Source organism: Elgaria multicarinata, chromosome 1 (genome assembly GCF_023053635.1).
Source record: "Elgaria multicarinata webbii isolate HBS135686 ecotype San Diego chromosome 1, rElgMul1.1.pri, whole genome shotgun sequence".
In the NCBI taxonomy this organism is placed as follows: domain Eukaryota; kingdom Metazoa; phylum Chordata; class Lepidosauria; order Squamata; family Anguidae; genus Elgaria; species Elgaria multicarinata.
Genome location: NC_086171.1, coordinates 7,123,639 through 7,134,250, shown reverse-complemented (window position 1 = coordinate 7,134,250; position 10,612 = coordinate 7,123,639). Strand labels below are relative to the sequence as shown.

The following is a 10,612-nucleotide window of genomic DNA, read 5'->3' as shown; positions in this document are numbered from 1 at the left end:
GTTAAAGATACCAGAGTCTTGTCCTCCTTTCCATATGGTCACCCTAGAAACAGCCATCTCTAGCTCACAGCTCCCCCTCAGCAGCTACATAATAAAAGCAGAGAGTACACACACACACACACACACACACACACACACACACACACACACTCCTCACCTGGTGCAAAACCTAGGGGGCGGGGGGGGGGGCGGTGCCTGACTCCCTTCTCGGCACATTCTCAGTCCCATGGACTCCCCACTCTCACTTAAAGAAAGGCTGAGGATACATCAGGCAATGAGGCCAAAGAGGTCTTCATTCTCAGCCTCTGCTGCAAGAGTTCTCAAGTCTGCAAAGGTAGACAGGATTACTTGAAGGCAGGGAGAACTGTGCAGGCCAAAACCCTTTGTCCCCTGGCCAAAAATTCATGGGGTTTTGTTGGTCTTGTATTGCTCAAAACATTGTTAAGTACAATAAGATACAGGATGATGCATTCTCTCTCTCTCTCTCTCTCTCTCTCTCTCTCTCTCTCTCTCTCTCTCTTTAATCCCTCACCACACCTACATGTTAATTATTTTTCAAACTTTTCTGGCATCGACCCAAAGTGTTTATGTGCAGGACACTGGAGATGACATTAGCAGAAATCTATTTTCCCAGCAAGGGTTAAGCTCCGCTCTCTCGGAGTGCTGGGAGGAGGTTCCGCCTTTATTTCCATTTGACTTTGTTCCAGGTGTTTATAAGAGCTCTTCTTTGCTATACGCTGGCGTGTGGTGCAGTTCAACTGGAGATCTCAGAGAGATGGCTTTCTGGGAGACAGTCCTCTGTGCCCTCCTAGCCTCCATCATAGGGGGGCTCTATCTGTTTGGGGCATTTCGCAAGAGGAGACCCAAGGAGCCCCCTTTGGATAAAGGCCGCATCCCGTGGCTGGGACATGGGCTGCACTTCAGAAATGATGGCGTGGACTTCCTGCAGACGATGCAAAAGAAACATGGGGATATTTTCACCACCTTGATCGCAGGACACTATTTCACTTTTCTGATGGACCCACTGTCTTTTGGCGTCATTGTGAAGGAAGCAAGAGCCAAACTGGATTTTTCTTCATTTGCAAGAGAACTTGTCATTAAAGTGTTTCAGTACGATCCTTCTGGGTTGACTCATAACGTAGTAGAGGCAGCCAGTGTGAAACACCTCAAGGGGAACGGGCTGGAGGTGATGACTCAGGCCATGATGGACAGTCTGCAAAGAGTAATGCTTCACAGCCTGGGCTCAGCAGAAGTGCAGAAGCCCTGGAAACAAGATGGGTTGTTCCACTTTTGTTACAACATGGTCTTCAGGGCTGGATATCTAGCTTTGTATGGAAATGAGCCCGGTAAAGGGGAGAAGGAGAAAGAAAATGCCAAGAATTGCGACCTAACGCACTCTGAACATGTATTTGTACAATTTCGCAAATACGACCAGCTCTTTCCCCGCTTATCCTATTCCATGCTGACATATGGAGAGAAGAAAGAAGTTCGGGATCTGTGGAGCTTCTTCTGGAACCTCCTGTCTGTGAAAAATGTATACAACAAGGAAAACATCAGCGGGTGGATAAGTGATCAGCAAGAGCAACTAGCAGGAGCTGGCGTGCCCGAGTATATGAGGGATCGGTTTATGTTTGTGCTTCTCTGGGCAGCTCAAGGGAACACTGGTCCAGCCTCCTTCTGGCTTCTCATACACCTGATGAAAAATCCCCAGGCCATGGATGAGGTAAGGAAAGAAGTGGACAGAGTGGTGAGAGAATCTGGCCAGGAGGTGAAGCCGGGCGGTCCACTGCTGAATGTCACCAAGGAGATGTTAGCCAAGATCCCTGTCTTGGACAGTGCTGTGGAAGAGACGTTGAGAGTTGGGGCAGCCCCACTGCTGATCAGGGCTGTGATGGAAGATATGGACATCAAGATGAACAATGGGAGGGTGTATGCTCTGCGTAAAGGAGACAGAATTGGGATCTTCCCGTACTTGGCATCACACATGGATCCGGAAATCCACCCCGAGCCCCATCTTTACAAATACGACCGCTTCCTCAATCTAGACGGCACCAAAAAAGAATTCTACAAGAATGGGCAAAAGGTGAAATATTACACCATGCCTTGGGGCGCAGGGACCTCCATGTGCCCTGGACGGTTCTTTGCTACCGCTGAGATTAAACTCTTTGCCTTTGTAGTGCTCACCTACTTTGACATGGAGCTGGTCAACAAGGAGGAGGTGGTCCCTCCAATAGACAAACGCCGCTATGGATTTGGAGTGATGCAGCCCACACATGATGTCCAGTTTAGGTATCGACTGCGCTATTGAGGGGGGCAGAATGGCTGGTGTCGTAGTCCTGCCACAGTTGCCATTTGTGGGCAAACTAACTTTTCAGAAGGAATCGTTTGTACGTGTGTGCAGAGGAATGCTTGTAGGGGAAAGCGACACTTGCCCAGAAAGGTTGGGTATAAGCCAAGATCATTTAACCATCCATTGGCGATTATCTTATCCTTAAGTTTTATTTTATGATTTGTTTTACAAATAAGGTTCTCATTTCTCTTTCCTGTTTTTATGTTTTAAAAGTATACAACATAACGTTTTGGTTAGTGTGTTCCACACTATTCCCCTTTGCGGCCCTCACTGCTTCACCCCACCAATGCAGCAGTAGCTATTGAGCAAATTCAGCCCAGGTGGAGCTGTTTTGATCCTTTCTCTGCTTTAGGGCTTGTTTGTATTTCTGCAAACATTGGAGTTCCATTCTCACCACACACACACACACACACACACACACACACTCCTGTTGATTCATCCCTTTTGCATGTGGATAGCAAAACTCTTGCATGAAATCACAAATAGACAGTATAATGGTAAAGTTTAATTTTTTTAGGCCAGAATATTAATCCTCTGTTGTATGTACTGTGGAATCTTTTTCTAGTGGCGGGCGAGGTGTGTGTGTATGTGCTTAACCCTTCTCCCACCATAGAACTGCAGCTCCTCCACCCTGTTACTCCCTGTGGATTTCATCCCTAGTAGGGTGACCCTATGGAAAGGAGGACAGGGCTCCTGTATCTTTAACAGTTCTATTGAAAAGTGAATTTCAGCTGGTGTCATTTGATATATGGAGAACCTGGTGAAATTTCCTCTTCCTCACAACAGTTAAAGCTGCAGGTGCCCTGCTCTCTTCTAAATCTGGTCACTCTAGTATAGCTCCTGCACCTTTGTGATGAAGAGGGAATTTCACCAGGTTCTCCATGTATACAAATGACACCTGCTGAAATTCCCTTTTCCATGCAACTGTTAAAGATACAGGAGCCCTGTCCTCCTTTTCATAGGGTCACCCTAATCCCTAGTGATTGGAACTCTAATGGCGCAATGGCTGAGAGCTCGAGTGGGAAGGACCAGCTGAAATCTCACCCCCATTTTGAATTCACAAAATAGCCATTCCCAAGACAAGCCCTCTGTGGCAATACCACCTTTCTGTCCCTTAAGTATGTCTGGGGGTTTGTATGTCTAGCGAGTGCGGAATATTTGACTGAGTGGGTGTGGCTAGTGATGCGGTGAGAGGGAGGAGCATAAATAGAGTGGCTGAGGAGATTGTGAGTTTAGTTTGAGTGAGTTCAGGGTGTTTAGTTTGGAGTGTCCAATGGTGTGGAGAGTGAATGGAGATAAAAAATTTAATAGACTTAATATTACTGTTTTGATTAGAACTAGTAGATTAAGCAGGTTAACTTGCCTTTAAAGTAACTAAGACCTGTTAAACAAAAATAAACATTTTATTTTGTTTTGTTACCCCAAACCACGTGTCTACTTGGCTTTATCACCTGCTCTACAGTTACTATCATAAACACCATATATTAGGGTGACCCTATGAAAAGGAGGACAGGGCTCCTGTATCTTTAACAGTTGCATAGAAAAGGGAATTTCAACAGGTGTTATTTGTATATATGGAGAACCTGGTGAAATTTCCTCTCCATCACAACAGTTAAAACTGCAGGTGCCCTGCCCTGAAGAGGGAATTTCACCAGGTTCCCCATATATACAAATGACACCTGCTGAAATTCCCTTTTCTATGCAACTGTTAAAGATACAGGAGCCCGGTCCTCCTTTTCACATGGTCACCTTGTCTTTTAGCCCCAGCCCCTCCCCCTTCCAATATGCAATTTGCCCAATGTGGTGCACTCCAGATGTGTTGGTTTACCCAGAATTATGTAGTCCAGCACATCTGGCAGGGGCACCACATTGGAGGAGACTGCCATATGGTAGGGTGACCATATGGAAAGGAGAGCAGGCCTCCTGTATCTTTAACAATTGTACAGAAAAAGGGAATTTCAGCAGGTGTCAATCATATGCATGCAGCACCTGGTGAAATTCCCTCTTCATCACAACTGTTCAAGCTGCAGGAGCCCTGCCCTCTTTTGTATCTGCCCTCTCTAGTATAGCTCCTGCAGCTTTAACTGTTGTGAAGAGGGAATTTCACCAGGTGCTGCATGTAAGGCCGCTTTGAGGCCCAGCATTGGGCAAAAGGCGGGATACTACTACTACTACTACTACTACTACTAATAATAATAATAATAATAATATGACACCTGCTGAAATTCCCTTTTCTATGCAACTGTTAAAGATGAGCCCGGTCCTACTTCCTGTATGGTCACCCTAACATATGGAAATAACAACACTGGCTTATCTTGCAAGGTCATCTTAAAGGTTAGGTTGGTAAAAAGCATTGAATGCTTGAAATGCATTCCAAGAAATAAACAAATAAATAAAACTAATAACAATACTGCCAAAGGGAGGGGTGTGAACATGTCCGTAGTTCTTCACTGAAACTTGTGGGACTTAACGTAGGCTGGGTTGTCCCCTACATTGCAATTAAACACACACACACACACACACACACACACACACACCAAAATAAAAAAAACCTAGAAGTGGAGTGTTCTTCTGTTGAGCCATTTTTAAAGTTTTTCAAAGTTTGGGCAATCCTCCTCCCACACTAAAGTTTATATAACCTCCAAGAAGAAAACCCAGCAGCAGCTGGTGTGGGTGTCGGTATGGGGATCGCTGCATGACAGCTGGCTGCACGGATTGTCCTGACTTGCAGATGTATGCCAGAAGTGTTGTTCCTACACGCTGTAGCACTTCAAAAAGCCCACACACATCCAGGCTGCCAGGCATGAGGAGTACAGGAGACAACCTCCTGTCCGTACTTTAATGATGTTTTTCTCCGAAAGTGCGCAGCGTTCCTTTCTAATGCCAGGTTTTGCTTTTAGAAAGGCGGGGGATAGCTTTTGCTTGTTCAAACAAGGTTGCTGTCACCAGAACAGTTTCAAAGCGATGATTTTGCAACCAGCACATGCCTCTATGGGGTGGAGGATGGGATGAAACTGATGTTTATCTGGTGATTTGGGGCAAGACCTTTACTGCATGTAATTACTTTGTAGGATTGTTCTGAATATAGAAAGGGGATATACCCTGAGCCTTCTTCCATTCTACCAATAGATGAACGTCTTTGAAAGTTAATAAACCATATCAACATTTCTACATTATCTTTTATTTATCACTCTTATCACCTAGCTGTTGTTGTTTTACCCAGCATTTATGCATATGGATAAGGCTGAACAAAGATCAATGCTACAGACCTTTGCTCTTGGGTTCCTGAACATAGAATCATAGAATCATAGAATAGCAGAGTTGGAAGGGGCCTATAAGGCCATCGGGTCCAACCCCTTGCTCAATGCAGGAATCCACCCTAAAGCATCCCCGACAGATGCTTGTCCAGCTGCCTCTCGAATGCCTCTAGTGTGGGAGAGGCCACCACCTCCCTAGGTAACTGCTTCCATTGTCGTACTGCTCTAACAGCCAGGGAGTTTTTCCTGATGTCCAGCTCGAATCCGGCTTCCTGTAACTTGAGCCCGTTATTCCGTGTCCTGCACTCTGGGAGGATCGAGAAGAGATCCTGGCCCTCCTCTGTGTGACAACCTTTTAAGTACTTGAAGAGTGCTCTCATGTCTCCCCTCCATCTTCTCTTCTTCTGGCTAAACATGTTGATGACAAAGCGAAATGGTGGGTGACCACAGGAGCCGCTGCAACAGATATTTGGGTTTTGTGTTCTTTTTCTTGATGCATAACCTATTATGGTTTCTGAGAAGTAGACAGTTTTCTTTCTCTCCCCATGTCCCTGCCTGTCTGGAAACAGGAAACTTCTCAGGGAGCTGAAATGGGGATGATGATGATGATGAAGAAGAAGAAAGTCATTATTGGCCATAGCTACCTCTTTCAAGAAGCAATAAAAAAACTCTGCAAAGCCTTTGTGATACGGGGAGGGACTGGGGGAGGAACGGGGTGGGAAAGGGTTATACACCATGAACAGAGCCAGACACTGGGCCACGGTGGTGATGGCAGGTGGGAGTGTCTCACAGCGCTTTTGATTTTTACTCTAATACCGGTATGGGAGAAGGTTGCTGAATTTGATCAGCGGAAAATTTCCCCAATTGCCATCCCAACCTGTATTCCCAGCCATGGAGTGAGGGGACAATTAGGGAAATTAAGGGTTAAGCCGCCCTCTTCCCACTACTGTGCTGATCTAATTCAACACCCCTCCCACACTGGTATTAAAGTAAAAAATAAAAACTATTGTGAGCCTCTCCATTTCGGAGATACATGGACATACATGGACCTGCCCCCCATCTATACGACAATGGGATTGCATCTCATTGAATATAAATTTGAATTTTCATTGATTTGAATCTAGTCAAAGGGCGTCACACTGCAGCAGCAACAGCGATTAATCTCCTGAATATTTTTTTTGTAGTGCAGTTATTAATGCGCACATTCGCACATACGATGTTACGGAGGAGAGAGGAGCAAAGCTATAATTCTTATCTGCGGACCTCCGCAGATTTATATAAGAAAAAAAACAGAGGAAAACCGAGGGGGGGGGAAGAATGAGGCAGCAAAGGAGGCCGTGAGGGGGAGGGGAAAGCATTGCATTGCAAAGGACAACCCTCCAAAAAAGAAAATGGAGGCTTTTCTCCAAGGAGTGCCTGTTCCCCTCTCTTTGTTTTACTATTATAACCTCTATCTGCGGAGCTCTGCAGAATCATATAATTTCAAATGAAGATGGCGGGAAGGAACGAGGGAGCCAGAGGCGGATAGGTGGGAAGGTGGAAAATCAACCAATCACTTTGTCCTGCCTGAAAGCTCCGCCCACATGTCAAAATGTGATTTAACTCCCCCAATAACACATAACTATAACACGGTGCAAATTCGGATGTTGATCCAAAACTCACGGTAAATCGCAAATGCGAATATGCTCAATATCTTGTTAAAAACCCGGCGCTACGGCAAATGGATGGCTGCGTCATGTGTCCTGAAACAGAAATCTGTGCATTTCAGTCAAGGTAAACAACCCATATAGACTAGACCCTGGTAACTTCTTTCCTGCTGGGAGAAAATCATTTGGAGAGATTTAAAAAAACAAAACAAAAAAACATTGGGGAAATGGTCCAGGCGAAATAGGTTAAGTATGTCTTCCGCAATGCTGCATTTTGCATCTTTTTTGACTCTCAAAAACAAACATAGGTTCTGTTAAGTGTTCAAGTGTGTACTGGCACAGAAGCGTTGCACATTGGCCCTGCTGCCTACGTCGCCTCGCGTGTGCCCCCCTCCCCCCCGCTAGTTCAGACCTTGATTCTCACATTCACTCGAATGCATGACCAGGAAGGAACTCTGATAAAGCAGGTTTCATGATCACATGGAAAGCTCTACTTGACTTAAAGCAACACAGCAAAGTCTGACCTGAGGGGGAGGGCAGCACACCGAGACATGCAGGGAGCAGTGGGGGTGTGCCCAGAGATATTGGGGGGTGGGATCAATATGCACGGCCTGATCCCATACACACGTTAAGCCCTCACACAGGGCCGCCCCTACCATTAAGCAGAGTGAGGCAGCTGCCTCAGACGGCAGATGCTGGGCGAGAGGAGGGGTGGTGAGACAGAAGGGTGCATGCAGCAAATGGCCAGCCCTGTGCCGTCTCAGCTAGCCTGCTGTTCCCAGGTGCGGTGGTGTCGTGACTCCAAGCCTCCCACTAAAATGCAGGAAAAAGAGATTTTGCTGTGCAATCCACAAAGTCTTTATCCAGTAAAAACAAAAAACCCTCTTCACACCTAAAATGACCGTGGAAAGTAGGAGCTGGCCTCTTAAGTTTCTCTCTCTCTCCACTAAATGGGCCTTTTCCTGCCGTATCCGACAGGCTTTTCCTGGACTCCTGCTTCAGGGAGGGTCCTCTTGACCCAAATTCTGACGTGCAATTAGTCTGGCAGTCCACCTCCAACTTCCTCTCAATGCTGCCCGCATGACCCTGCAGCAAACTCTGGGATCTGTCGATTCTGATGCTCCTGAATAGTTGGATGTGGCTTTGAAATCCCCTATATCTAATCCTCCAGCTGTTTCACCATGGCTCCCGCTGGTATCAGACCCTAAGAATGTTTTGCCTGGATCAGACCCAGGTCCATCCATCCCAGCCTTCTGTTTCCAAGACGACCTGCCGGATGCCCCTGGAAGCTCAATGGCAGGGCATGGAAGTGATGTACCTGCTGCTCAAAGGTATTTTGCATTTGAACATGAATGATCCATTAAGGTATTCTGGCTAATAGCTTTTGACCATCGAAAGGGGGCAGAGGGAAGCCATGAAATGAATCAGTTCTGTAGGCGTGGCAGGTGAGCTCTTTTCCAAAGGACACCCCCCTCCCACCTGGGGCGGATCCGCAAGTCGGCCCCAGAGCGCATTTATGCTACTCTAGGGCCCCCCAGAAATGATAGTCTGTACTTGCCTGTAAAAAGAAACTAGGAAGAGACGGAGACGCCGCCGACGCCGATGACGCCACCCAGCTCTCCCCGGCCGGCTTGGAGAGCTCTTTTTGAAGAAGGCGGGAGTAGAGAGCTTCTTCCGCTGTCCACCCAACCTTCTTCCGCCGAGCTCTCCGTCCCGGTCGAGGAGCCGGCCGGGGAGAGCTGGGTGGCATCGGCATCGGCGGCGTCTCCGTCTCTTCCTAGTTTCTTTTTACAGGCAAGTACAGACTATCATTTCTGGGGGGGCCCTAGAGTCGCATAAATGCGCTCTGGGGCCGACGTGCGGATCCGCCCCTGCATGGAAAGACTGGAGACACCAAGCCAAAAGAATAAATATTTCAATTCAAGGCTGCTTTCATTTTGATATTAAACGTCAGCTCCTTATACTTGAGGTGACCCTATGGAAAAGAGGACAGGGCTCCTGTATCTTGAACAGTTGTATAGAAAAGGGAATTTCAGCAGGTGTCATTTGTATGCATGCAGCACCTGATGAAATTCTCTCTTTGTCATAACAGTTCAAGCTGCAGGAGCCCTGCCCTCTTTTGTATCTGGCCAAGAGGCCAGGACTCCTGCAGCTTTAACTGTTGGGATGAAGAGGTAATTTCACCAGGTGCTGCATGCATACAAATGACACCTGCTGAAATTCCCTTTTCCATACAACTGTGGGAAGGAGCCTTGTCCTCCTTTCCATAAGGTCACCCTACTTATAGGGCATGCAGTGGCTTTCAGGCCAGTCCTGTTCTCAGCTAAATGCTGCAAAAGCAAGTCAGGAGCACACTTTAGCCTCCCTTGTGCTGCCACTTTCTACTATAATATAGCCAGAACCAACGACTCAGGCATAAACTCTTTATTAAAATGGTTTATTTTAACAAAACAGCATCACGTTCATAAATATCTTCAGTCATGCTCAAAGTGCATGCAGATAGGAGAAAAACAATGTCACATCATTCGCATCATATACAAAATAAAAGGTGTTGAGGGTCTGGCTTCTGACACTAAAACTAAAACTGAGAGCGGTGTAGTGGCTAAGGTGTTGGACTGGGAGTTTGGAGATCCGGGTTCTAGTCCCCACTGGGCCATGGAAACCCACTGGGTGACTTTGGGCCAGTCACAGACTCTCAGCCCAACCCACCTCACAGGGTTGTTGTTGTGAGGATAAAGTGGAGAGGAGGAGGATTATGTATGCCGCCTTGGGTTCCTTGGAGGAAAAAAGGAGGGATATAAATAAATAAATAAAAAATACTACTACAGTAAACAAAACAAAACAAAAAAACTTTTTCTCTTTAAATGCTGCTTTCCTCTCCAAATATTAAAATGTCAATCCATTAAAATGGTGGCAACTTTTAAAAGACCACCAGTTCTTTTCAGCCTGATTGAACTTCCTCTAGTAGCATTGAGGCAAATTCGGTCGCTCAGGATAAGGACATTTGCAAACTTTGCTTTAGTTCTCGACAATATTCAGGATGATCATAAGGACTAGCACTCTGGCCGTAAATATTTGAGCTGCCATTTCTGTCTAAAGTGTTGGCAATCATTTGCACTCAAGAGGCAAGTCAATTTCCCATGAGATTTGCATTATTTGCCACAGCAGTTAGAGATCAACTGCTCCTTCATTCAAGTCCATGGGTGGAAAATTCTGCCAATTCTCACCGTTTTAGAACTAAGGGTCCAACCACAATTCCATGAGCTCAGAATGCCATCGTATATAAAGAACCGGTTTTCCCATCTCTCTTCTCTTTGCAAAGTAAGTTAAAAAGAAAGAAGGAAAAGATGCAGGACATT

At 46.2% G+C, this 10,612-nt stretch overlaps 1 protein-coding gene across 1 annotated transcript; it reads left to right on the top strand.

Moving 5' to 3' along the window:
* Positions 1 to 711: 711 nt before the first annotated feature.
* LOC134396239 (7-alpha-hydroxycholest-4-en-3-one 12-alpha-hydroxylase-like) lies at positions 712 to 3,776 on the top strand. The gene has a single exon (XM_063122663.1). It carries the CDS (start codon positions 776 to 778, stop codon positions 2,306 to 2,308), a length of 1,533 nt encoding a protein of 510 aa, XP_062978733.1. The 5' UTR covers positions 712 to 775; the 3' UTR covers positions 2,309 to 3,776.
* Positions 3,777 to 10,612: the final 6,836 nt, after the last annotated feature.

Bases quoted from the DNA above. Each gene is read 5' to 3' on its own strand.
- LOC134396239 (XM_063122663.1), top strand. From the start codon at position 776: ATGGCTTTCTGGGAGACAGTCCTCTGTGCCCTCCTAGCCTCCATCATA.